The following is a 27,700-nucleotide window of genomic DNA, read 5'->3' on the forward strand; positions in this document are numbered from 1 at the left end:
TACTCGACCACCTCCAATCCGTGCTTCTCGTTCAACGCTGCGTAGTGCATGGCGGTGGCGTTGAAGTCTTGGCACTTGGCGTTGATGTCGGCGCCTTCTCCCACGAGGCGTCGACACGTATCTACTCCGCCGAAACGTGCAGAGGCGTTTTCTGTTGTGTGTTCTTGATGAAAGAGTTCTTGTGGACATCATACGAGGTTGACAGAGCGGACATGGATTTAATCAGGTGGTCCATAATATCTGCCGCGATCTCCCTTTTCCTGAAACACGTGAATTAACAAACACAAGTAGATTAATAGGGGTTCTCTTACATACTAGAGATATAAGGAGAAGATATTTATATATATTATATATTATCTTACTAATTTTGACAAATCGCACGATTCAGCGTTGCCAGAAATTCTCATAATTTGTGGCTTGTTTTTTTTAAAGCAGTGTTTGTTGTAAATTAATTACTAATATCTCTAAAATTGCATGAGTGAATCAATATTTTCATTTAATTTAATTATAAAGTCATGTTTTTCAAGAGTCTTATCTTTTCATTTCCACCTAAAAAAATGCAGGGCCCGACAGGTATGGAATACCTGGGAATTCTTAATTTTGGCAGCCCACGAGACTGAAGCAGCCTTCCCATTCCAAGTGTTAGTGAGCAAGCTGATCGGATTTAGGGGCACTTGAAAGTGCAATAAAAATCAAACTGAAAATTTCACTTTGGCTTCATTTTTTTTAAATAATTCCGCTCTGACGACCTCTTTACAAGAGCTTCTATTTACCTGTTTCACCCTCCACGGGAATTTTGATCAAAAGGATAGGTATGCATATTTTTTGTCTCTTTATTGGCATATTTTCCAGTCAACTGAGTGAGAAGAACACAAAACGGTCTCCAACCTCAAATATTCGGCTCGCGGTCAAGGCAAAAATCGTGGTAAGATTTCTGCAACCTGCACAAATTAACTGCTCTGCGGCACAGTTTCTACCAGTGTGATTTATCGACTATATAGCCGTCAAGTTTTTTTTATCTGAAATTGTGCATTCAGCCGCCATCTAAACGTGCCAAGGAGAAATATTTCCATATTGTTAGTGCGTTTGGCACTTCTTCCCAGCCCACAAGAAGAATAGCAGGCAACTCTCGTGAATGCTGGATTTTATTGGCCACATATTTTGATTCGCATAGTTTCGCTGTTTTTCTCGGGGGCTGATTTAATTAATTATTCAAACTATTTTTCCGACATCCTCATAGTCTCAAATTTTGAGTACTCGATTCTGCATTGCCGAATCTTCCTCCAGTACATTCTATTAATTGATCATTAATTAAAACAAAAACATATTTAAATGATTAAAATTGCTGCGTTGAAGCTTTGAGACCAACGACAAACACTGAAAACGCACGACCGAATCTCCCGGCCGGACGAGAGCGAGTTAAACGACATGACCATTGCGCGTGGAGGTTAATCAATCGGTCAGTGAAGTATTTTCATAAATTTTCATATGGTTTGGAGCCAAATTGACACAAACTTAGTTTACGCAAAGATGTGCGGGAACTTCTACATGATAACACATATATGCAATCATTTCACAACTATATTAACTATGGGATATTGATTCAGCTGCGAAGGAATGCACTTTATTTTTATCTCCTCGACACAAGAGATAAGTCGCACACCAGCAGAATCAAACGGAGCCATATCAGAGAAAGATAAGAAAACAATATCTCTGTTCTATTGAGTGCCACCTAATCTCGACAGATTATTTTCTTATCAATTTCATCCTGTTTGCAGCAGCCTCCGAGACAAGCATTGCCCGCCGCTGCTCTTTCTATCCTTTTCACAGTGGAAATTTTCTTTCGATCTGAACCCGAATTTCATCCTACCCGGGAATCCTCCAAATTACAATATTATTTTTGAGATACATAAACTTTAGTATCCTATATAACTCTCGATTATTCATTGTTACTTACCGTTTGCGATGGAAACTTTGAATCAAATTACAATTTAATGACGTCTCAATAAAATGTCAAACATAAATTTTATGCTGGTGGCTGTGAATTTTGATATATGCGGCTGTAACGTCCAATACGACCCGAAAGAAATGCGCGATCACTCCGAAATAAATAAATAAATCCCCATTTCTCTCCAAATACATACTCATGCAAACTTTCAAGCGATTCATTTGATACGTGCATACGTGCGCTGCCGAGCAGTGCTGCATTGCAAGTTGCAAACAATATTCCACTCATTCGCCTCAACGTGTCATAAACGAACTGTCCAGCGAGAAGAAAAGGAAAAAAGTTTTGATTTTATTTATTTTTTTATTGGCCGGTAAGCCAAACAATTAATGATTATTCCTTTCCCCATTCCTTCGCGTGCTTAAATCTGGCAAATTTTTTTCATAGCATAACTGTTGCATAATATAAACAAATTTGCGCTTTTCTGTTAGGTCTGTACAAATTATTGTTTAAAAAATAATTAATTTTAAGAGCAAGTCGTCCAGAAACGCAAATTTAATTGCTCTTCTTTTTATTAATTTTTCTTCTGTTTATTGTTACTGTTTAAGAATATCTCTAACAATAACTTAAAATAATGCTCATTTTCGCTTTTAAGCGCTTGTAGTTCCGACGTCCGGCGCATGATGGCAGAGGCATGCAGATTAAAACCTTCGTGATTCTTTGCCTTGATAAGCACACGCGACTGCACATTTCACACTCCAGAGCTGATTATTTTATGGCCGCTCATCATTTTAACTTTTTTGCGAGTTTTATTGCCCCCTGCTGTTGAAGGTAGAGTTACCCAATCCACTATAGTGCCAAGGATTACTGATAGCTATTTTCTACCGAATTTATCTGATATTATGTAGTGTTTTAAACCTGTATAACAAAAAACCTAATTAATATGTAAATATCTTTATACGAACAGTGAAGAGGGCCGAATCATTATTACTTTATTTTTAAATTAATTAAAACTCTTTAATTCCCCGCCTATTTTAAGAAAAACAATCCCCATCATATCTAATCATATTCTTATCTTTTTGTTGAACTGCTGGGGATCACCTTATTGACCATATCGTGATATATTGTGAAACTCTTATCATTGAAATTGGTTCATACGTGTTAAATTAATACACAAATTATTGAACTATCTTCATTTGAATTTAATCAAAATAAACATTAATGCTGACAATTAAACAAATTAGCAAAAAAATCCATATCCCTTCACAAAGACATAACTATTATGTGTCTCCATTTTATAACCCATGTAAGAGAGCGGTCTAGTTAAATGGAGCATAAAATTAGAACAACACTGTTTCCTAACTTATGGTACAAATTAACATTTTCAAAGAAACAAAAGCCGCACTTTTTTATTGATTCAAAATTTGAATCCTTTCTCAGCTAATAGCTTCATCATTTCCTTGTCTCCTTTTTCAGCGGCCAATTGAACGATAGTTTTTCCACCTGGTCCAGGCTCTGCAATTAGGCCAGGAAACTTTTCAATGAGGTATTTATGCTCAGCCCAGAATAAGCATAGCTTGCGCCGACAGCAATTAACTCTCGTGAAAGGTTGATTTTGGCCAAAATTTTGATTAGCACTGTGTTTCTCTTTTTCTGCAATGGCCGATTTAAAAATAATGTTATTGAAATTTCAAATTATTTTCTGGACATCCTGCTGTTCTCAAATTATCAGTTCTCGATTCTGGTTTGCTGATTCTTCCTTCCAAGCATTCTAATTATTTATTAAAAAATAAAACCGTTTAGATAATTAAGATTATTGCTGTGTAGGCTTTGAGACCAACGACAAAAATTGATATTTTGGGGATGTTGAGCGGAGATAATTGAGCGTCTAAATTCCTCTTGATTGTCGTTTATTTAGGAGCCATAAGCATTTGGAGTGATTGGACCCGTGTGTGTTCAGTGTTACAAATAATATAGCTTCTAGAATATACGCACGACTTAATCTCCCAGAGCAGGAACCGATACATTTTGTAATTTGAGCACTCTGACACAATTTATTGATTCAGCTGAAGGAATGCACTTTTTATCTCCTCGACCCTCGACGCAAGATATATATCAGTTGGCACACAGAATCAAACGAAGCCATACCAGAGAGAGAGATAAGAAAACATTATCTCTGCTCTGAGTGCCGCCTTAATCTCGACAGATTATTTTCTTATCAATTTCGTCCTGTTTGCAGCAGCCTCCGAGAAAAGCATTGCCCGCCGCTGCTCTTTCTATTTTTCAAAGTGTAAATTTTCTTTCGGTCTGAACCCGAATTTCTTCTCACCCGACGTAAAAATTAGATTATATTTCGAATCGATTGAGATCGCTGCAAATGATATTTATGCTGTGAATTTTGAGTCATGGCCTGCAACGTCCGATACGGCCAGGCAGAGATCAGAGATGCGCGATTTATCCGAAATATTATAAAACTTTTTCTCTCAAAATAGGATTGTTAATTTACAATCGATTTATTTGAATAATGCACGTGTTCCGCCAAGCAGTGCTGCAGTGCAAGTTGCAAACAATTCCAATTTTTCGCCTCAACGTGATGCAAACGCTCTCAAGCCTGCGTAGTATTCAGCGAAGATTAGAAAACCTAACCCGTGTCCATTCGACTTTATTTATTTTATGGCCGAGCAGAGTGCGCCATTTAATTTAAATTGCATTTACTGCCGCAATTTTTGATTAAAAAATTTCACACGTGTTTTTCATTATTTTATGTTCGCTACTGTTTCAGAATTTCTTCATTATCAAGATCAGAAACGCTCATTTAATAAACACCCGGCACTTTTACTTTTCAGCTCACGTAGTTCCGCCAGCCGGCGCGTGATGGCAGAGGCATGCAGGTTAAATATTTTCATTTTTCTTTGCCTTTTTTGGTTAGCACGCGATTGCTTAGTTCACGCCTCACAGGTGATTCATTTATGATGTTATTTTTATGGCTTTTTATCATTTTCAGTATTTTTGAGTTTCAAAATTGTGGTTAAAAAATAAGAAACGTATTTTTTTAATTGTTTTTATTTTCATTTATTCACAACAAAAAAGATCAGCCAGGTTTACAATTTAGCAAAAAAACCTTAACCTTCCTAAAAGTTATCAATTTTTTAGCATCTACTAAATAATTAAAATGTTACACAACATCAATATTTAAAAATAACCTGTTATCACTACTTTCATTTAGTAAAATTTTCAAAATTATTTTTTATATAAGTTTTATATTCCTTAAAATTTAATGGAGCCTTTGAACAACACTGTTAACGTAACTATAAAAAAAATTAAAAATGATCAAAGAAATTAAACTGGCACTTTTTAATTGATTTAAAATTGGCAACCTTTCTCAGCTAATAATTTCATCATTTCCTTGTCTCCTTTTTCAGCGGCCAATTGAACGATAGTTTTTCCACCTTCTCCCGGCTCTACAAGTAAGCCAGGAAGCTTTTCAATCAGGTATTTAACACTTTCTACTTTGTTATCGATTACACTCTCGTGCAACAGATTCTTCGCTCCTCTTTTCACTTTTAAATCCGCGCCAAGTCTCACCAATTCTTCGGCAGCATCAATGTTGTTGCTATAAAATGCCTCGTGCAGTGGTGTTAAACCAAATTCGTCTTTCCTGTTCACATCGAGTGAATACTTGTTGACGAGAAATGTGATAATTTCTTTTCCATGTGACTTGTTGCACGCAGCGGATTCCAAAACTGACAATTTTGGTTTTCCGGCTAGAGCACGAGGGTCAAGGCCGCATTCGTCCACCAACCATTTGCACATGTCCAAGTCTGCACGCATTGCTGCGATGTGAAGAGATGTTTTTCCATCCCCTCTGAGTTCATTTACCAAATTTCGATTCTTTTCTTGTAAAAATTTAGCACTTTTCATTTTGTTCCACCTTACGCAACAGTGCATTAAATTTTCCAAATTGGAAGAGTAATTGGTGACCCGTTTTACTGTTAGATTTGCACCAAGTTTCAACAATTCTTCGGCAGTTTTTATGTTGTCTTTCCAAAAAGCATTATGGAGTGGCCGATAATCGAGTTTGTCTTTAGCGTTCACGTCAAAGCCTAAATTGGAAACGAAAAACTGCACTAGTTCTGTGCCGTGCGATGTGTTGTAAGCAGCACAGTGAAGCACGTTTTGCTCAAATTTATCCTTCGTTAAAGCTCGAACGTCGGCGCCTTCGCTCAAAAGCCACTTGCACATTTCCAGATCGGCGTAGAAAGCTGCTACGTGAATCTTTGACCTTCCAAGCTCTCCATATTTGTTTAAAAGTCCCTTATCATTGTTGTGCACGATTTTAGCCATTTCCAAATTATTTCTCTTCACACAAAAGTGCAGCAGATTGTTCTTGCTTAACTCCCCTTCAGGAAACATTAATTTGAGCAATTTCTCCGCAATTTTGAAATTCTTCGCTCTGATAGCATAGAGGATCGGTGCTTTTCCGTTTTTGTCCTCGGTATGAACACTCATCTTCAAAGAAGTGAAGTACTCAATCACCTCCAATCCGTGCTTCTCGTTCAACGCTGCGTAGTGCATCGCGGTGGCGTTGAAGTCTTGGCACTTGGCGTTGATGTCGGCGCCGTCTGCAACGAGGCGCCGACACGTATCCACTCCGTCGATCGCCGCCGCAGCATGCAAAGGCGTTTTCTGTTGCGTGTTCTTGATGAATGAGTTTTTGTGGGCATCATACGAGGTTGACAGAGCGGAAATCGATTGAATCAGTTGGTCCACAACATCTGACGCCATCTTCCTTTCCTGGGAATCACAAGAATTGACAAATTAATGTTTATTAAAATGTTTTCTCTACTTTGATTTAAAAAAAACGGTCAAAAATGTAAATGCTTACCTATTTTAAATAAAAAAAGTTAATTTAGTTTGAGGACAGAACTTTTTAAGCTCCCTATCACTGAGAAAAAAGTCGCAGACTAAAAGATGGTGCAAAAGTCCAAAAGTTTCGAAAGATAACGATAAGATTATGTCTCACCAAGTCTGACAAATTGCGCATTTCTGCGTCGCCAGAGAGGTAGAGATAATTTTCATTATTTTTTATTTGTTCTTTTTTTAATCAATATGATCAATTTTTTCCCCCTACTAAGAATGTGTGGAAATAATTAATGAGAGTTTGATATATGCATCTACCTATCATGCTTTGAGGAAAAGTGTTTTTGCGCCCACGTCACTCTTTTTGTTGCTACTTTATCTCTGAATTGAGTGCACGTGGCGTGGGCCCTAGCAACATAGATTAATATAAACGTGACCGCTAGGGTTTTTCCAGATAGATTTTGGCGATCTGTGAAAGGTACCAGAGAGTGATGTTCTTTTTAAACCGCATTATATTCGATTTACTCCCCTTACAAATAAATTAAAAATTAATTTATAAAATCAAATCACAAGTTGACTCTTTCATTAACTAGACTAGTCATTTTAGCAGATGCATGAACTAGATCAAGACACGCGAAAGATTTTTTTTGCAAAATTATGATATTTTTATTAAAAAATTTCCACGTTTATAATTTGTTCCACACTGTTTTCCTTGAAAAAAATTGCAGTTGTTCGATAATTTATTTCAGAAGCCCCACGGTGGAGGAGTAATTTTATTAGACGGCTCCGGAGTTACTATATATGACAATATTTACTGGCAATTAAATATAATTTAAAAATAAAGCCCAATCAAATTTACAATTCTTTGAAAGGTATTCATATAAAAATTCCGAATTATTGTTTTAGCGCTAACGAGAGACGGAGAGCCAGGGCTTCTGTAAGTGCTTTCTGTCAAGTTGCGTCTAATTTGACACGTCAGACGAAACGTCACAGCTCGTGATTCATTTTACTCCGAGCCAGTTCTCGAGAGCAACCACTTGAGCTTGTTGACAAAAGAGATAACGCGCGGGGCCCACAGCAGGAATCTCAGCATCACCTTCGTGACGGTAGTAGAATTATCGTATCGATTATAATTTTATTTTGTGAGAAGATTATAACAAATTTTTCGATTTCTTGCACAGGTTGATTTATTTTTCAGTGAACAAAACCACTATTTCGGTTGTAATTAAAAAAAATTCGTTGATTATTTCTGTGTATAAAAATGACACGTAAAACTGTAAATCTGCTTTATTTTTAATATCCGGCAAAGGAAGATGTATGTCATTACATTTTCTATCGAAATTCAGTAAAAGTATCCGGGTATAGTTCAATAATTGTTCAATTCTGAATTTAATTCAAATTAATTTCGATTGTCAACTGAGTCGAACACAAAACGGGTTTAAATTGTCTGCTCCCCTTTTGACTTTGGAGTCGGCGCCGAGCGTGAGCAATTCCTCGGCGGCGTCGATGTTTTCGGCGTGGAAGGCGTGGCGGAGCGGCGTCCAGCCGTTTTTGTCCCTGCCGTTCAACTGCAACGCGAACTTGGCCGCGAAGCACGAAATGATGTCCTTTCCGTGGCGCGTGTTTCCCGCCGCGTAGTGCAAAACCGACTTCTGGCGCCGCGTGCACCCCGCGAGGGCGTCGACGCCGCACTCGTGCACCAACCAGTTGCACAAATTCGAGTCGGCGTGCTGCGCGGCGAGGTGCAAACAACTCCTGCCGTCCGCTTTCGCTTCCTTCACCAATTCCGGCTCCTTCTCCTGCACAAACTTGGCGCTTTTCTGCCTGTTGCGCCGAATGCAGTAGTGCATCACATTTTCCGAGTTTTCCAGTTTCAATTTCAGGTCTGCTCCGAGCGAAATCAACATTTCCGCAGCCACCAGGTTTTCGACGCCCAAAGCGTAGAAAAGGGGCGTGAACTGGCGGTTGTCCTTGACGTTCACGTCGTGGCCGAGCGTGGAAACAAAGTAGGAACTGATTTCGCGGCCGTGACTTTTGTTCAGGGCTGCGTAGTGAAGGGCAGAGTCCGCGTAGCCATCTTTGCTCGGGGCTCTCGCGTCGGCGCCTTCGCCCAAAAGCCAAATGCACATTTCCACGTCCGCGTAGCCGGCTGCCAGGTGGATTCCGTTTCTCCCCAAATCATCGTACGCAAATAGCATTTCTTTATCACTTTCGAGCGCGAGTTGCACCAGTTCCAAATCGTTTTCCGACACGCAGAAATGCAGGAGGTTATTGTTTTTGCTTTTTTCCTCTCCAGGACGGCGTCTCAGCAGCTCGTTAGCGACCCCAAAGTTTTTAGCTCGGATGGCGTAGTGAATCGGTTCTTTTCCGTTCTTGTCTTTCGCGTTCACTTTCAGTCCGCGAGACGCGAAGAATTCAATTAATTCTGGTCCGTTCATCTGGTTCAAAGCAGCGAAGTGCATCAGAGTTGCGCCCAAATCTTGACACTTGGCGTGTAGGTCTTCTCCTTCCGAAACGAGGCGCTCACACTTTTCCACTCCGTCGAAAATTGCCGCCATTTGCAAGGGAGAAAGTCTTATTTTGTTTTCTGTATCTGGGTTCTCGAGAGTGGACTGTTGATGCGATGTTGATATTGACAGAGAGACGAGTGTTTGAATAAACTGGTCCTCGTCAATCGACGCCATTTTTATAATCATGGAGTTCTGGGACCCTGAAAATTTAAATAAATTCACAATTAATTAATTCAAGTTGAAATCTCTTTACTCTTTTGAGAAGTCAGACAAGAATAAAAGAAGACAAAGCATTTAAATTTTCCTGGTTAAAGTATTCTTGTGAATAAATTTTCTATATGCATCATAAAAAAAATTGTGAGATACTTGCACGCACCTGAGAAACTTCGTCGAACGCGGTCAAATTAGCGACTTTCACTTTATTATGCACCAAAAGGGGACTGACTTTTCAACGACCACTATTTATCAGATAATACAGAAGTGAAAAGCGTATATTCTATATTTGTTCGTGCTCAACGAGATTGCCTATAGCTTGCTCTGATTATCAATCGTTTTTTCATTAGATAAGCATGCCGGTGCAGTGTTTTTTTCTACAGATTAAATATCGAGGTGTTGGTATCTACAGTTTGCTCTCGGCGGCAAATAAAACACAGCAATATTTATGAAGTTTTATAAATTAATTTCGTATGCATGGGAGAGGAGCACATTCAAATTAGCAATCGACAGTAGTTACATTTTCGTAAAAGACTTAATTGTATATTTAACCATTAACCTAGAGAAAATCGTGTTGATAATACAGAACAATTCTGAGATCACATGTTTTGTGCATTTACTGATTAGAGATAATCAGTGAGTGGGTCAGTATTCTAAGCCAACACAATCTAGTTTGATAAAAAAACCGTGCTACGATTTCTGCAACCTGCACAAATTAACGGTTCTGCGGCACAGCTTCTTCTAGTGTGCTAAAACGAGTAGTCCAGTTTTTATTCTGAAATCGTGTATTATGGCGCCATCTGGACAATCGAAGGAGAAATATTTTCGTATTTCCTTAGTGCGTTTGGCACTTGCTCAGCCCAGAAGAATAAAAGCATAGCTTGCGCCGACACCAATTAACTCTCGTGAAAGGTGGATTTCGACCACAATTTTTATTAGCACTGTGTTTCTCTTTTTCTGCAATGGCTGATTTAAAAATAATGTTATTGCAATTTCAAACTATTTTTGGACATCCTGCTATTCTCAAATTATCAGTTCTTCCAAGCTTCCTAATTATTTATTAAAAAATTAAACCGTTTAGATAATTAAAATTATTGCTGTTTAAGCTTTGAGGGACTTTAGACCAACGACAAAAATTGATATTTTGGATATGTTCAGCGGAGATAATTGAGCGTTTAAATTCCTTATGATTGTCGTTTATTTAGGAGCCATAAGCATTTGGAGTGATTGGACCCGTGTGTGTTCAGTTTTACAAATAGCTTCTAGAATACACGCACAACTTAATCTCGAAGAGCGGGAAGCGATAAATTTTATAATTTGAGCACTCTGACACAATTTATTGATTCAGCTGAAGGAATGCACTTTTTATCTCCTCGACCCTCGACACAAGATATAAATCAGTTCGCACACAGAATCAAACGAAGCCATACCAGAGAGAGAGATAAGAAAACATTATCTCGGCTCTGAGTGCCGCCTTAATCTCGACAGATTATTTTCTTATCAATTTCGTCCTATTGGCAGCAGCTTCCGAGACGAGCATTGCCCGCCGCTGCTTTTTCTATTTTTTGCAGTGGAAATTTTCTTTCGATCTGAACCCGAATTTCTTCTCTCCCGACGTAAAAATTAGATTATATTACGAATCGATTGAGATTGCTGCAAATGATATTTATGCTGTGAATTTTGAGTCATGCTCTGCAACGTCCGATACGGCCAGGCAGAGATCAGAGATGCGCGATTTATCCGAAATATTATAAAACTTTTTCTCTCAAAATAGGATTGTTAATTTTCAAGCGATTTATTTGAATAATGCACGTGTTCCGCCGAGCAGTGCTGCAGTGCAAGTTGCAAACAATTCCAATTTTTCGCCTCAACGTGATGCAAACGCTCTCAAGCCTGCGTATTATTCAGCGAAGATTAGAAAACCTAACCCGTGTCCATTCGACTTTATTTATTTTTATGGCCCAGCAGAGTGCGCCATTTAATTAAAATTGCATTTACTGCCGCAATTTTTTATTAAAAAATTTCACACGTTTTTTTCATTATTTTATGTTCGCTACTGTTTCAGAATTTCTTCATTATCAAAATCAGAAACGCTCATTTAATTATCACCCGCCGCTTTTACTTTTCAGCTCACGTAGTTCCGCCAGACGGCGCGTGATGGCAGAGGCATGCAGGTTAAATATTTTAATTTTTCTTTGCCTTTTTTGGTTAGCACGCGATTGCTTAGTTCACGCCTCACAGGTGATTCATTTATGATGTTATTTTTATGGCTTTTTATCATTTTCAGTATTTTTGAGTTTCAAAATTGTGGTTAAAAAATAAGAAACGTATTTTTTTAATTGTTTTTATTTTCATTTATTCACAACAAAAAAGATCAGCCAGGTTTACAATTTAGCAAAAAAACCTTAACCTTCCTAAAAGTTATCAATTTTTTAGCATCTACTAAATAATTAAAATGTTACACAACATCAATATTTAAAAATAACCTGTTATCACTACTTTCATTTAGTAAAATTTTCAAAATTATTTTTTATATAAGTTTTATATTCCTTAAAATTTAATGGAGCCTTTGAACAACACTGTTAACGTAACTATAAAAAAAATTAAAAATGATCAAAGAAATTAAACTGGCACTTTTTAATTGATTTAAAATTGGCAACCTTTCTCAGCTAATAATTTCATCATTTCCTTGTCTCCTTTTTCAGCGGCCAATTGAACGATAGTTTTTCCACCTTCTCCCGGCTCTACAAGTAAGCCAGGAAGCTTTTCAATCAGGTATTTAACACTTTCTACTTTGTTATCGATTACACTCTCGTGCAACAGATTCTTCGCTCCTCTTTTCACTTTTAAATCCGCGCCAAGTCTCACCAATTCTTCGGCAGCATCAATGTTGTTGCTATAAAATGCCTCGTGCAGTGGTGTTAAACCAAATTCGTCTTTCCTGTTCACATCGAGTGAATACTTGTTGACGAGAAATGTGATAATTTCTTTTCCATGTGACTTGTTGCACGCAGCGGATTCCAAAACTGACAATTTTGGTTTTCCGGCTAGAGCACGAGGGTCAAGGCCGCATTCGTCCACCAACCATTTGCACATGTCCAAGTCTGCACGCATTGCTGCGATGTGAAGAGATGTTTTTCCATCCCCTCTGAGTTCATTTACCAAATTTCGATTCTTTTCTTGTAAAAATTTAGCACTTTTCATTTTGTTCCACCTTACGCAACAGTGCATTAAATTTTCCAAATTATCGGAGCCATTGGTGATCCGTTTTACTGTTAGGTCTGCACCGAGTTTCAACAATTCTTCGGCAGTTTGGATGTTGTCATTCCAAAAGGCCTTATGGAGAGGCCTTAAATCGAGTTTGTCTTTTGCGTTCACGTCAAAGCCAAAATTGGAAACGAAAAACTGCACCAGTTCTGTGCCGTGCGATGTGTTGTAAGCAGCACAGTGAAGCACATTTTCCTCAAATTCATCCTTTGTTAAAGCTCGAACGTCGGCGCCTTCGCTCAAAAGCCACTTGCACATTTCCAGATCGGCGTAGACAGCTGCTACGTGAATCGTTGACCTTCCACGCTCTCCATATTTGTTTAAAAGTCCCTTATCATTGCTGTGCACGATTTTAGCCATTTCCAAATTATTTTTCTTCACACAAAAGTGCAGCAGATTGTTCTTGCTTTCTTCCCCTTCAGGAAACATTAATTTGAGCAATTTTTCCGCAATTTTTGAATTCTTCGCTCTGATAGCATAGTGGATCGGTGCCTTTCCGTTTTTGTCCTCGGTATCAACTCTCATCTTCAAAGAAGTGAAGTACTCAATCACCTCCAATCCGTGCTTCTCGTTCAACGCTGCGTAGTGCATCGCGGTGGCGTTGAAGTCTTGGCACTTGGCGTTGATGTCGGCGCCGTCTGCAACGAGGCGCCGACACGTATCCACTCCATCGATCGCCGCCGCAGCATGCAGAGGCGTTTTCTGTTGCGTGTTTTTGATGAAAGAGTTTTTGTGGACATCATACGAGGTTGACAGAGAGGAAATCGATTTAATCAGTTGATCCACAACATCTGACGCCATCTTCCTTTCCTGGGAATCACACGAATCGACAAATTAATGTTTATTAAAAAGATTGCTCTACTTTGATTTAAAAAACGGTCAAAAATGTAAATGCTCTCCTATTTTAAATAAAATAAGTTAATTTAGTCGGAGGACAGAACTTGTTAAGCTCCCTATCACTGAGAAAAAAGTCGCAGACTAAAAAATGGTGCAAAAGTCCAAAAGATTCGAGAGATAAAGATAAGATTATGTCTCACCAAGTCGGACAAATTGCGCATTTCTGCGTCGCCAGAGAGGTAGAGATAATTTTCATTATTTTTTATTTGTTCTTTTTTTAATCAATATGATCAATTTTTTCCCCCTACTAAGAATGTGCGGAAATAATTAATGAGAGTTTGATATATGCATCTACCTATATGCTTTGAGGAAAATTGTTTGCGCACGCGTCACTCTTTTTGTTGCTACTTTATCTCTAAATTGAGTGCACGTGGCATGGGCCCTAGCAACATAGATTAATATAAACGTGACTGTGGTTTTTCCAGATAGATTTTGACGGTCTGTGAACGGTACCAGAGAGTGATGCTCTTTTTAAACCGCATTATATTCGATTTACTCCGCCTACAAATAAATTAAAAATTAATTTATAAAATCAAATCAGAAGTTGACTCTTTCTTTAGCTAGACTAGTCGTTCTAGCAGATGAACGAACTAGATCAAGACACGCGAAAGATTTTTTTTGCAAACTATTGACTATTTTTATTAAATCATTTCCACGTTAATTATTTGTGTTCCACACTTTTTCCTTGAGAAAAATTCCAGTTCTTCGATTATCTATATTTCAGAAGCCCCACGGTGGAGGAGTAATTTTATTTGACGACTCGAGTGTTACTATATGTGAAAATAATTACTAGCAATTATATATAATTAAAAATAAAGCCCAATCAAATTTACAATTCATTCAAAGGTAATAATCTAAAATTTCTTGAATTGTTTTTATTTGTAAAATGAATTCAATTTTAACTTATTTAATCAATATTTTAAAACTTATTGAAAGTAGGAAATTGTCGTAATGCTACAAAATTCGTTAAATGTTGTGATCTAACCTTTTAGAGGTTATTTTTTAATTCTTCGATTATACCGAAATATTGTTTTAGCGCTAACGAGAGACGGGGAGCCAGTGCTTCTGCAAGTGCTTTCTGACAAGTGGCGTCTAATTTAAGCACGTCAGACGAAACGTCACAGCTCGTGATTAATTTTACTCCGAGCCAGTTCTCAACAACTACTTTAGCTTGTTGACAAAAGAGATAACGCGCGGGGCCCACAGAAAGAATCTCGGCATCACCTTCGTGACGGTAGTAGAATTATCGTATCGATTATAATTTTATTTTGTGAGAAATTCTAACAAATGTTTTGATTTTTTGCACAGGTTGATTTATTTTTCATTGAACAAAATTACTCTTTCAGCCGTAATTAAAAAAATTCGCTGATTTATTCGCTGTGTATAAAAATGACATGTTAAACTATAAATCTGCTTTATTTTTAATATCCAGTAAAGGAAGATATTTGTCATTATAATTTCTATCGAAATTCAGTAAAAGTATCCGGGTATAGTTCAATAATTGTTCAATTCTGAATTTAATTCAAATTAATTTCGATTGTCAACTGAACCGAACACAAAACGGGTTTAAATTGTCTGCTCCCCTTTTGACCTTGGAGTCGGCGCCGAGCGTGAGCAATTCCTCGGCGGCGTCGATGTTTTCGGCGTGGAAGGCGTGGCGGAGCGGCGTCCAGCCGTTTTTGTCCCTGCCGTTCAACTGCAACGCGAACTTGGCCACGAAGCACGAAATGATGTCCTTTCCGTGGCGCGTGTTGCCCGCCGCGTAGTGCAAAACCGACTTCTGGCGCCGCGTGCACCCCGCGAGGGCGTCGACGCCGCACTCGTGCACCAACCAGTTGCACAAATTCGAGTCGGCGTGCTGCGCGGCGAGGTGCAAACAACTCCTGCCGTCCGCTTTCGCTTCCTTCACCAATTCCGGCTCCTTCTCCTGCACCAACTTGGCGCTTTTCTGCCTGTTGCGCCGAATGCAGTAGTGCATCACATTTTCCGAGTTTTCCAGTTTCAATTTCAGGTCTGCTCCGAGCGAAATTAAAATTTCCGCAGCCACCAGGTTTTCGACGCCCAAAGCGTAGAAAAGGGGCGTGAACTGTCGGTTGTCCTTGACGTTCACGTCGTGGTCGAGCGAGGAAACAAAGTAGGAAATGATTTCGTGGCCGTGACTTTTGTTCAGGGCCGCGTAGTGAAGGGCAGAGTCCGCGTAGCCATCTTTGCTCAGGGCTCGCGCGTCGGCGCCTTCGCCCAAAAGCCAAATGCACATTTCCACGTCCGCGTAGCCGGCTGCCAAGTGGATTGCGTTTCTCCCCAAATCGTCGTACGCAAATAGCATTTCTTTATCGCTTTCGAGCGCGAGTTTCGCCAGTTCCAAATCGTTTTCCGACACGCAGAAATGCAGGAGGTTATTATTTTTGCTTTTTTCCTCTCCAGGACGGCGTCTCAGCAGCTCGTTAGCGACCGCAAAGTTTTTAGCTCGGATGGCGTAGTGAATCGGTTCTTTTCTTTTCTTGTCTTTTGCGTTCACTTTCAGTCTGCGAGACGCGAAGAATTCAATTAATTCTGGTCCGTTCATCTGGTTCAAAGCAGCGAAGTGCATCAGAGTTGCGCCCAAATCTTGACACTTGGCGTGTAGGTCTTCTCCTTCCGAAACGAGGCGCTCACACTTTTCCACTCCGTCGAAAATTGCCGCCATTTGCAAGGGAGAAAGTCTTATTTTGTTTTCTGCAGCTGGGTTCTCGAAATTGGAATTTTGTGATGTTGATATTGACAGAGAGGCAAGCGTTTGAATAAACTGGTCCTCGTCAATCGACGCCATTTTTATAATCTTGGAGTTCTGGGATCCTGAAAATTTAAATGATTTCACAATTAATTAATTCAAGTTAAAATCTCTTTACTCTTTTGAGAAGTCAGACAAGAATAAGAAGACAAAGCATTTCAATTTTCTGGTTAAAGTATTCTTGTGAATAAATTTTCTAGATACATCATAAAAAATTGTGAGATACTTGCACGCACCTGAAAAACTTCGTTGAACGCGGTCAAATTAGCTGCTTGCACTTTATATTATGCACCAAGGAGACTGACTTTTCAACGACCACTATTTATCAGATAGTACAGAAGTGAAGAGCGTATATTCTATATTTGTTCGTGCTCAAGGAGATTGCCTATAGCTTGCTCTGATTATCAATCGTTTTTTCATTAGATAAGCATGCAGGTGCAGTGTTTTTTTCTACTGATTAAATATTGAGGTGTTGGTATCTACAGTTTGCTCTCGGCGGCAAATAATACACAGCAATGATTATAACGTTAAAAAAATTAGATCATCGGAGAGGAGCATATTCAAATTGGATAATGACAGTAATTTTAATTGTGTAAAAGACGTAATTGTTATTTATTTATTTATTAACCTCATAATAACATCAAATGGTATTACAGAATAATTCTTAGACCTACATATCGTATTATTATCCTGATAAGATAGATTAACATATTTCTGAGCAGGTCAGTATTCTAGATTTTTTAGGCCAACACAATCTAGTTTGATAATATATTTCTTGGCCTTAGAGAAGAACATCAAAACAAACAATTTTCAAAAGAATCAAAACACAGCTTTTTACTTAAGTAAGTCAGGTTGCTTTTCAATGAGAAATTTCACACTTTCGAAGCTTCTGTTCCGCTCGCAGAACCGGTACAAATTTTCTGCGCCAAACTTTACTTGCAAATCGGCGCCAAGCCTCACCAATTCCTCAGCTACAGGGATATTTTCCTCTATAAGGGCATAATGGAGAGGTGTCAATCCACTTTTATCTCTCATGTTCAGATCAAGTCCGAACCTGGGCACAAAATAGGCAAGAATGTCCTTTCCATAATAAATGTTGTACGCCGTATATTGAACAAAAGATTCTTCCTCGTCTGCACATACTTCATAAACGTCGACTCCGCATGTGTAGACCAACCACTTGCACATCTCCAGATCTGCAAAACTTGCAGCGAGGTGCAGAGAATTCTTGCCAGATGCGTCATATTCATGAACCAATGTCTGATTCTTGGCGTGCAGTAATTTAGCACTCTCCAATTTATTGTGACTCACACAGCAGAGCATCAAATTTTCCATGTTCAGAGGGTTTCTCACATTCAAATCTGCACCAAGCACTAACAAATCTTCAGCAACAGCGAGGTTGCTATGCAGCAGGGCATAATGGAGGGGAGTAAATCCATTTTTGTCACCTCCGTTCACATCAAACCCCAACCTGGAAATGAAGAAGCGAACCAGTTCCCTGCCATTTCGTTTGTTGTATGCGGCAGCCAGGTGGAGGGCATTGGGTTTCCTCATGTCGTCCTCGGCCAATTCTCGAGGGTCGGCGCCTTGGCTCAAAAGCCAAGCGCACATTTCCACATCTGCGAAAATCGCCGCTACGTGAAATGCATTTGAACCAGCTTTGCAAAATCGACACAGCAGCATTTTATCCCCGTTAGCGTCTTCGTTTTTGAACAGAATTTTGACGCCTTCCAAATTGTTTGCCTTGACACAAAAGTGCAAGAAGGTGTTCGATCTCAACTCATGACCAGGTGGGAAGCGCGTGAGCAGCTCCTTTGCCACCTCAAAGTTTTTCACCAACAAAGCGTAGTAAATCGGCATCATCCTCAAATATTTGCCCGTGGCGTCCACTTTCAGTCCGAGAGACGCGAAGTACGCGATCAGCTCCAATCCATGAGTCTTGTTGAGTGCTGCCCAGTGCATCAGCGTGAAACCGGTTTCCTCACACTTGACGTTTATGTTTGCTCCTTGTGACACCAGGCGTCGACACCTGTCAACTCCGTCGAACCTCGCTGCATCCTGAAGAGCTTGTGTCCTTCTGTATTTCAAGAAAGAGTTCATCAGGGTCGAGATTGAGGAAACTACTCGAATTAGCTGGTCCGTGTCATCTGCTGACATCATTTTTCGGTGAAACATGGAAGAATTTTAACTCTGATCGAGAGAGTATCAATATATCCTCTTCAACTTGAGAGGACAAATATGTGAAGACTGAGGAAACACGTCATACGACTCATTATCAGCAGAGAGACGAGATAGCGGCGTGTGTTATCAGTTTTTATTCGCATTTTCTTACCGTCTGTGGTAATATTTGAGTTTGATACGAATTTAATGGTTTAAATTTGATAAGAACTGGTCATTGTCTGTCCTCATTTGATGTAATCTGCACATCTGCATCAGTTTGAACATCCCAATCGAATCAAAAACGTGTATTTCTTACAAAAAATCAACAATTTTTATTATTGATTTCATAGGGGTGATTAAAATGGAATTAATCAAGGAGATCGCGGTGTTGGAGTCGGGCCGTTCTGCTTGGCAGGCGATGGAACAAATGATCAACTCAGGGGTGAGAAAATTTATTAATAAGTAAAAAATTTTCAATCTAAATTCAATAGATTCAAGACGCTTTTTTCGTCATGGACGTAGGGGAAATTGTGCGCAGACACCATGAGTGGAAATTGAAGCTTCCCTCAGTCGAGCCTTTTTACGGTAAATTTATTAACTATTATTAACACCAAACCAAAGATAATCTCACAATTTTGCAGCCGTCAAGTGCAATGACAGCCCGATGGTGCTTGAAGTCTTGAATGCACTCGGAACTGGCTTTGACTGTGCCTCCGAGGTAAACCAAAAACTAAATTCCTTTAAAAGACCGTCGTTGACGAAGTTTCTGAGTACACCAAATGATTCCTGAGGGTCAAATTAGGTTAAGGAGAGATTTTTCCCGACCAAAAAGTTCAGCGCAACGTGAGAACTCTTTTCCCGCCAAAACAATAAGAATGCGAGCACTGCGTATGCGTCAGATCTGACAAAGAAGTCATTCGTACAGGCGGTCTCTCTGCAAGTGCTCAAAGTAGCTCTGACGCATGCGCATAGTTCTCGCATTCTTATTGTTTTGGCGGGAAAAGAGTTCGCAAGTAGTTCTGGACTTTTTGGTCGGAAAAAATGTCCTCTTTACCTAATTCGACCCTCAAGAATCGATTGGTGGGCTCAGAAACTTCGTCAAAGACGGACTTTAATGTTTGGTGATTTAAAATCGTAGGGTGAATGTGCTAAAGTCTTGGCAATGGGCGCTGATCCCAGCAGAATCATCTTCGCCAACACCGTCAAGCCAGCCTCGCACATCAACTTCGTCGCTAAAGCAGGAGTGGCAACCCTGACCTTCGACAACGAGGAAGAGTTGTACAAAATCCAGGCCCTCTACCCATCAGCAAAGTAAATTTACGCCTCAAAATTCAAAAAATCAACATTTTCTCGCCAGATTGGTGATTCGAATTCGTTGCGACGCGAGCTCAGCCCAATGCGTGCTTGGAATGAAGTTCGGAGTCGAAGTAGAGGACGCATTTCCCCTCCTGGAGACGGCCCGTGCCCTCGGTCTGGACGTGGTCGGGGTCAGTTTTCACGTAGGCTCTGGCTGCTCCGACCCGCCTGTGTTCCAGCGGGCCATCCAAGCTGCTCGAGGCTTGTTTGACGCCGCCAAGCGAATCGGGTTTGAATTCACCTTGCTGGACATTGGAGGCGGATTCCCAGGCAACAAGGACTCTTCTCTTGATAATGTAATGGTCGAAAACACACAGATCCCCTTTCAATGCTGGAGTTTCAACTCGTTTGATTCTTAAAGACTGTCTTCTGAGCACACCAATCGATATCTGAGGGTCGAATTAGGTAAAGTGGATATTTTTCCAACCAAAAAGTCCAGCGCGACGTGCGAACTTTTTTCCCGCCAAAACAATATGAACGTATTGGCGAGACGTGCGCATGCGTGGGAGATGCCTGGATGTGACAAAGAAGTTTTTCGTATAGGCGGTCTCTCAGCAAGTGCTCAAACCAGCTCTCACGCATGCGCATATACGTTCATATTGTTTTGGCGGGAAAAAAAGTTCGCACCTTGCGCTGTTGCACTGGACCCTCCGGAATCCTGGTGTGCTCAGAAACTTCGTCAAAAACGGTCTTAAATTTATTTGAAATGACTACTCTACCAAGTTGTGACTTCCGGTAAGGGAAGGGGGAGCAGAGTGCGTATGTTTTAATAAATTGTTTCCATTTAATTGTGGTTTAGATTGCTGATGTGGTGAACAGTGCGTTGAAAGAATTCTTCCCTGTTGGTTGTGGAGTGAGAGTCATCGCCGAGCCAGGCCGGTTTTACGTAGCCTCCGCGTACACCCTGGCAACCCTGATTCACTCCAAGCGAAGGGTTAAGAACAAGGACGGCACCAACTCCTTCATGTACTACATCAACGACGGCATCTACGGCAGCTTCAACTGTCTCAAATATGACCACGCGGTCGTCAAACCGATTCCCCTCAAGGTGGTTTTTATTATTCAATATATTTTGATAAATAATAATAATACAAAAAAAATAGAGGTCTAAAGCCAACAAGGAACCGGCCATTGGAACTATTTGGGGCCCAACCTGTGACGGCGAGGACCAGGTTACCGGTCCTTTGATGCTGCCGGAAATGGAGATCGGGGATTGGTTCGTCTTCGAAAACATGGGGGCGTACACTCTGCCCATTTCTTGCGGGTTCAACGGAATGCCCGTCCCGGAAGTGAACGCTTTCGCCGATGAAAAAACACTGTAGGTTTTTAAATAATTAATTTACAACTGTTTAATTGGTTAATTTTTGTAAATTTAGGCTCGAGCTGAAGAATATCACGACTCTAAACAAGAAAAATGACCTCTAAGTGGACTTAGACCTTTAACAGGACAATTAAATTCCCTAATTTTCAATCTGGAACGTTACATAGACACGGTTAAATTCGGTAAATTGATGTTTTGTAGCATGCAGTTGTAAATCAGAATAAAATCTGTTTTATTCCCTGTAAACAACGTGTATTACTAATAAGCACTCATTCCCCTCGCGCCAAAATGCAGTGATGCAGCGAAAGGCGCTTGCTGATTGGTCGTCCAGCTCAGTCGGCCAATAATGTGGCTTGCCCGAGAAGTTTACGATAAGGAGTTACGGTTTCAAAAGTACTTTAAATGAAAAACCCCAAGTAATTAAGAAAATTTTCAAATTTTAGTTGAATTTGGAATAAATATAAAGATCAAACTGTTAAATAATAGTATTTTATGGAAATAAAACGATAAGAACTTGAAATCAATCTATGCTCCTTTCCGTACTTTCCCTGCAGACAGCTGCGGTTCTTTGCGTTTCGCCCACTTTTATTTATTTTGTCTACCATGTGATTCTCTATTATCATTTTAATGCCAAATAATGCCGATACAAAAGCCACATTGCAGACATTGCGAGTGTCCCATGGTGGACACTCAGCACCATCCTGATTTAAAGGTGTCCTTAAAACCGATTTAGCAGCAGTTTTCTAACAAAAAAAAAAAACCAGAAATCTGTTAAAATTCACATAAATGAGTATTTCATGTCGCGGAAATTTGGCCGACCTATGCCCCACCCACTTTTTTATTTATCCCTCTGCACTGCGCGAAAGGGTCAGCCGATCTATCGCCCAGAGAGCTAACTTCACTTCGATAAGCGGACTCCTGCGCGCCATGCAGAGGGATTTAAAAGTGGGCGGGGCGAGGGATCGGCCAAATTTCCGCGGCACGATTGATCCAACACGTTCTAATAATGTCGGTACATTAAATGTTGAGCCAAAATATGCTCATTCAATGTTTAATTTTAAAATTTTAATTAAATTTATTAATTTTTAAAATTCGAGTAATTTTAGATTATACCAAAAACGGCAGCATGGGATTTATTAATTAATGAGAAAATCAATTTGGCATATTCACCTTTATTTTTACTCTCGGAACATGCTTTGGTTACACTAAAGACCATCAGATCAAGTTAGAAATCGAACCCTGGCGTCAGGGTAGCCTTAGAATGACCTACATAATGTGAAATTTGGCCGTTTGAAGTCCTGAAGTGTGCTCAGGAACGAAATTTTAGGTACATCATGACGTTGCCTGAGCACCTTGAGGGATTTCAAAAGGTCAAATTGGTTTAATTATTTTAAATATGAGATAGAGCTTTTTTTTCGAAAGGTTTTTTTACAGGGTATTAATTGTGTAGTGTCTATAAAACTTATTAAGCATTTGTCAGACAATTTTGAGACAAAATTTTATTCGTGAAGGGCGAAATTTTTAATTTTTTCAAAAGGAAATTAAAAAGAGCGTTGGTAAAAAGCAAAGCTCATGCAGTTTTTGCCGGATTCAAGGAACTAAATACGTTACTTTTTAAATAGGATTTAATCATTAACAATTTTCAACAAAAAAGACAAATCAACTGATGCGTAATTTTTAAAATGTCGTAAATAAAATTTCCAGACATTTCAGTCTCCAAAAAATTATAAAATTTCATAAAATAGTGAACGAAAATTACTTTAAATTTTCTGTGGTTTTACTTTACTTTAACCACCAGCGAAAATTTAAATAAATACTTTTAATTATTTTAAAAGGCAAGAAATTGCAACAAAAATTTAAAATAGGAAGTTAAAAATCACAGGAAAAAACCGCGAAGGAAAATCACTGGGGAGATTGCACTTCTTGAACTTCATCTGCCGTTGGTTTGAGCAGCATGAATTTTTTGGCTGGCCGTGCGAGCGAAGATTTTCTTTTTTTCGCCTTGAGGGTGTGGGCGTGGGCCGACCGGAAGTGGGCCTGCGCCTCGGCCTCGCTGCCGAAATAGACGTGGCAGCCGACCAAGGCGCACTTCTTGCTGAACTCCGGGTGTTTGCTGTAGACGTGAATTTTGTAGGAGGAAGTCAAACAGGTCACCTCGCAAAACTGGCATTTCATCGGCAGTTTCTTCTTCGGGATGAAGCAATGGTGCTCCAGAAAATGCCGCTCTCTGTCTTCCGAGGTGTGGAAATACGTGTTGCACTGCTCATGCTGGCATTTTATCGCGTTTCTGTGCAGAATTCGCATGTGTTGCCGCAGGTAGAGGAACAATTTTCCGCAGTAAACGCATTTTCCGCCTTCTGGGCCTAGTTCAACGGCTTCCTCGGGCTCCAGATCTATTTCCTCCTCAACTTCGTCCAATTGAACCCAACACTGCTCCACTTTTCCCTCTGAAATATATATTTTTTTTAATTAAAATTAATTTTAAAATAAAATTTCCATTATTAACCAGAATAATTCTCGCGCAACTGCTCTGACGTCTTGTCCAAGTCCAAATTCCGCGGCCACCAAGCGATAGATTCGTCTCCAGTCTCATCCGCAAACCTAAAACACGCGTCAACATTAAAAAAACTGAATTTTTGGAATTTTTATGAGCTCGGAAAACTCACTCTGCCTGCCAGATGCAAAAATAGCAGATAAAATCGTCTTTCTCGACCTCCTCCGGCAAATATTCGTCGCTTTCGGTAAAGTTCATGCTCATCATGGCCCAATTCCTCAGCTTCGTCCTGTCCACCTGTGAGCCGAGGACGTGGCCGTCCGACGCCGGACACTCGCACAGTCTGCACAGCGGCTTTTGGACTGGAGCTTCCGCTCCTCTCCAGTATCTCACTCTCAACCGCATTTTCTACAAGCACATTTATCAATTAAAAAATGGCTCAGACGGAGCAACAACCATTTTAGATAAAAATAATTGATGGTAATACATACAAACGAGACGATCAGGCGGCGTAGAGTGTTTTCATGTTTTGGTCCAACATTGGGCGTGGCACTCATAGAAGATGGAAGCTGATTTTAATGGGGATTGAGATAGGAAGAAAAGTCGAAATTCTTGAACTTGAGATATTTCTATGCTTTTTAATCTTAAAGCAATTTCAATTTGTTCATTTATCTAAACTCTGTAATATTTAATAGCACTATAACAGTCTTGTACCGTCTGAGTGCCTTTTAAACAAGTTCTTGCTCCGATAATTTTACCTCTTGGTTGAGGTAGGAGAAGCAACAACAAACTGCAAGTACTGCGACTTGGTCGTAAAAGGCGTGGTCGCCGTGGTATGGGGATTTGACATAGGACGAGAAGATACCTTCGAACTTTGATTTTTTAATTATTTTGACTTCACAAAGCTGTCAAAATAAACATTTAAATAAATTATTCCATCTTTTAGTTTAGCAACTAAATCAAGTTTATGATGATTTCATTAATTAAATTACAAAGTTCTTGCTATTTATTGTTGGTAATTGGTTCAACCTGCTCCAAACCGCGAAAACAGAATGAGGTTTATAAAAGGATTTGAAAAATGAACAAAGAACTTTTTTAAATTGCTGATTTAGAATTCAGAAAATTAAAAACAACAATTAAAAAATACAAAATATTAGATTAATCAAGAATTCTTTGCTAAAAAATGGTAAAAAAAACCTACAAAGTAGCATTAAACTTTCTTCTCCATATCTTACTCACTACTCAGAAAAGAGGCGGAGACGGAGATCACCAATCATCCCATGTCCCATGCTGTTTTGTTTTTGTGTTCATTTCATTTTTACTACTTAAATCTTGCTAAAAATCGCCGAATATTCAACAAGAAAGCTATTTAGGCATTCATTTTTTAGTCATATAACGATGAGCAGAACCAGAAGAGTGGAAAAAACTGCCATTCAAAAGCCGCTGTGCAGACTGTGCGAGTGTCCGACGTCGGACGGCCACGTCCTCGCGTCGCAGGTGGACAGGATCAAGCTGAGGAAATGGGCCATGAAGGTTATGAACCTGACGGAAGAAGACGAAAACTTGCCGGAGGTGGTCGAAGAGGACGCTTTGATCTGCTATTTTTGCATCTGGCATGCCGAGTATGTTATTTACGAGGTAACAAACTTGCAGATATTTTATTTTGACGCGTTTTTCAGGTTTGGGGATGAGTCCGGAGACGAGGCTGTTGCTTGGTGGCCGAAAAATCTTGATTTGGAAGAAAACGCTAGGGTGCTGCGGGAGAATTACTCAGGTACTTGAGAAATTTTAATACAATAATAAACAGCTTCATTTCAATTATTTAAATTTTACAGTTGGAGAAGTAGACCAGTGTTGGGTGCAGTTGGGAGAGGTTGATCTGGCCAAATACGAGAAGAAAATTCCATTGGAAAGCAAAGAAGGCCAAGGATTGTGTTTATACTGCGGCAACAGTTTCAACCATCTGTTGGAGCACGTCCGAGTGTATCACAAAGAAGCCATCAAATGTGGATATTGGGGCTGCACCACATTCTTTCACACCGAGGAGGAAAAAGAGCAGCACATGGATTTTCACAAGAAACCGAACGAACCATGCGAAAGCAGGAAAATTCGTTGTAAATATTGTGAAAATGTTAATATTTTTTCCTCTTTCCCGACGTGGAGGAAGCACATGAAACGCAATCATCCGGAACTTCCGGTGGCGTGCACGCGTTACGGCTGCAAGGAGTACTTCAAATCCAAGACTGAAATGATTCTCCACTTAAACTCGTTTCACAATCGAGCCGTAAATCAAGATGTTTACCTATGCAAGCATTGCGATTATTTCACCACATTGAAGCACTTGTTGAAACGACACGAAGAGGCGAAGCACATGCCAAAGACCTTCAAATGCGACAATTGCGACACCAAATTCGGCTCGAAATGGCAAGTGGAAAGGCACTACAAAGATTGGCACACTTTCGACAAGTGCAAATCTTGTGGCCAGGACGTTTCTCTTGGGTACAAAGCAGACCACGGAAGGCCATTGGTTTGCTCCAGATGCAAACGCAGTTTCGAGTGCTCGGGTTTGTATCAATCACATAGGAAGAGCTACCGAGGAACCAACTTTCGATGCGGAGAATTCAAACGCCACGTGCAACAAGATCATTCCACAACTAGGATTTTTCGGTGCGACCATTGCGACTTTTCGACATTTGAGAAGGGAGAACTTTCGCGGCACATGCAACGCAAACATTTTCCAAAGACGATTAAGTGTGATGAGTGCGACAATTTTTTTTCCGCTAATTATCTTCTCAAGTATCACAAGCGCAGGTCGCACGAATACGTTCGTTGCGCAGATTGTGTTCAGGAGATGCTCCGTCAAAAAATTTACAAACACCAGCTTGTCAAGACTTGCCGGCGCTGCGGACGCAAGTTCAAGTGCTCAGGACTTTTTCAAAAACATTGTTTGAGGAGCTGCCAGAATAGATATTTTTCTTGTAACAGTGCCAGATAATTTACAGCCGGAAGTGACGCCTGAATTCATTTATCGCTTGTGAATAAATTGTATTAAAATAAATTGCGAAAATTCTTGCTTATGAAATTATAAAATCCTATACCAGAATATTGTCCTTTTAGCAGCAATTTTGCTACAGATCCGGTTTTTGGGTTTTTTTTCGTAAAATTGTTCATGAAAATTCATTACGGAGTCCGTACAAAAGGCAAAACGTCCATCCAGTAATTTTCTCGACTCCAAAGGAAAAGGTTTTATTTAGCTGCAGCTCTAGCCAAGCACACACCGTTTTTAATGATTCGTAATTTTTAATTTAAGACTGATTGCCGGTCGCAAAACTTTTAGCGCTGATTCTGAATCTGAGAACATGATGATTTTGTTTTGGTGGCCGTAAGGGGTTGATTTGGTTCGTGGGGTAGCCTAATTTGGCAGACGGGATGGCGGTCAACGTCAAAGTCGACCAAAAGTGCAGTGATAGGGTCACAAATGTGGCCGCAAAATCCAGATGTGATTTTCCCGCTGACGCGTAAATCCTTCATTACGAAACACAGAAAAATTACAGTGCTTGACCACATTTTATGGGATGCATCTGAGTCTTCTCGATGCAATCTATCTAGTAGCGCATGCCTTTTTTGGGGAAATGCGAAATTGCTGAGAAAATTTAAATTTTATAATTCACGTGGATGTGTGTCATTTGAAAAGCACGTAAGTTTGGATGCTCTTTTTTCCAGAATTTACAGCGCTATTACCTATATAAATTTTGCTATCTACGCATTCCTCATGATCCCTTCTATTAGTGTGTAAAAGGATTTTGTCGGGAAATCCACTATCATTCCTCTTTAAACAGCATTCTAATTTTGTAAAATATAATTATCAATGCAGCATAATGCAGATTGGACGCATAATTCTCGTGCA

At 39.8% G+C, this 27,700-nt stretch overlaps 3 protein-coding genes across 4 annotated transcripts; 2 read left to right on the forward strand and 1 right to left on the reverse strand.

Moving 5' to 3' along the window:
• Positions 1–1,362: 1,362 nt before the first annotated feature.
• On the forward strand, positions 1,363–26,860 carry LOC135942623 (zinc finger protein 573-like). 2 transcript variants are annotated; one of them, XM_065488835.1, is made up of 4 exons: positions 1,363–1,459; positions 25,182–25,415; positions 25,473–25,567; positions 25,629–26,860. In XM_065488835.1, the coding sequence occupies exons 2-4, from the start codon at positions 25,192–25,194 to the stop codon at positions 26,786–26,788; spliced, it is 1,479 nt and encodes a 492-aa protein (XP_065344907.1). In that variant the 5' UTR covers positions 1,363–1,459; positions 25,182–25,191; the 3' UTR covers positions 26,789–26,860. The 2 variants fall into 2 exon arrangements, with proteins under 2 accessions (XP_065344907.1, XP_065344908.1); XM_065488836.1 differs by having other exon boundaries at positions 1,383–1,447.
• On the forward strand, positions 18,924–21,468 carry LOC135944141 (ornithine decarboxylase-like). The gene is made up of 8 exons (XM_065490910.1): positions 18,924–19,064; positions 19,114–19,207; positions 19,264–19,340; positions 19,761–19,933; positions 19,980–20,274; positions 20,778–21,026; positions 21,082–21,296; positions 21,355–21,468. The coding sequence occupies exons 1-8, from the start codon at positions 18,984–18,986 to the stop codon at positions 21,401–21,403; spliced, it is 1,233 nt and encodes a 410-aa protein (XP_065346982.1). The 5' UTR covers positions 18,924–18,983; the 3' UTR covers positions 21,404–21,468.
• On the reverse strand, positions 22,456–24,317 carry LOC135944026 (uncharacterized). Its single transcript, XM_065490705.1, has 3 exons — positions 23,966–24,317; positions 23,806–23,900; positions 22,456–23,746 (listed from the first exon to the last, which is right to left on the reverse strand). Exons 1-3 carry the CDS (start codon positions 24,196–24,198, stop codon positions 23,202–23,204), a joined length of 873 nt encoding a protein of 290 aa, XP_065346777.1. The 5' UTR covers positions 24,199–24,317; the 3' UTR covers positions 22,456–23,201.
• Positions 26,861–27,700: the final 840 nt, after the last annotated feature.

Source organism: Cloeon dipterum, chromosome 4, assembly GCF_949628265.1.
Source record: "Cloeon dipterum chromosome 4, ieCloDipt1.1, whole genome shotgun sequence".
In the NCBI taxonomy this organism is placed as follows: domain Eukaryota; kingdom Metazoa; phylum Arthropoda; class Insecta; order Ephemeroptera; family Baetidae; genus Cloeon; species Cloeon dipterum.

Excerpts from the sequence above, each read along its gene's own strand:
- LOC135942623 (XM_065488835.1), top strand. The coding sequence starts at position 25,192 with ATGAGCAGAACCAGAAGAGTGGAAAAAACTGCCATTCAAAAGCCGCTG. Across the intron at positions 25,416-25,472 it reads TTTTGCATCTGGCATGCCGA|GTTTGGGGATGAGTCCGGAG; the intron begins GTATGTTATTTA and ends CGCGTTTTTCAG. Across the intron at positions 25,568-25,628 it reads GCTGCGGGAGAATTACTCAG|TTGGAGAAGTAGACCAGTGT; the intron begins GTACTTGAGAAA and ends TAAATTTTACAG.
- LOC135944141 (XM_065490910.1), top strand. The coding sequence starts at position 18,984 with ATGGAATTAATCAAGGAGATCGCGGTGTTGGAGTCGGGCCGTTCTGCT. Across the intron at positions 19,341-19,760 it reads GCTTTGACTGTGCCTCCGAG|GGTGAATGTGCTAAAGTCTT; the intron begins GTAAACCAAAAA and ends TTAAAATCGTAG. Across the intron at positions 21,027-21,081 it reads TCAAACCGATTCCCCTCAAG|AGGTCTAAAGCCAACAAGGA; the intron begins GTGGTTTTTATT and ends CAAAAAAAATAG.
- LOC135944026 (XM_065490705.1), bottom strand. The coding sequence starts at position 24,198 with ATGCGGTTGAGAGTGAGATACTGGAGAGGAGCGGAAGCTCCAGTCCAA. Across the intron at positions 23,901-23,965 it reads TTTTGCATCTGGCAGGCAGA|GTTTGCGGATGAGACTGGAG; the intron begins GTGAGTTTTCCG and ends CGCGTGTTTTAG. Across the intron at positions 23,747-23,805 it reads GTTGCGCGAGAATTATTCTG|AGGGAAAAGTGGAGCAGTGT; the intron begins GTTAATAATGGA and ends TATATATTTCAG.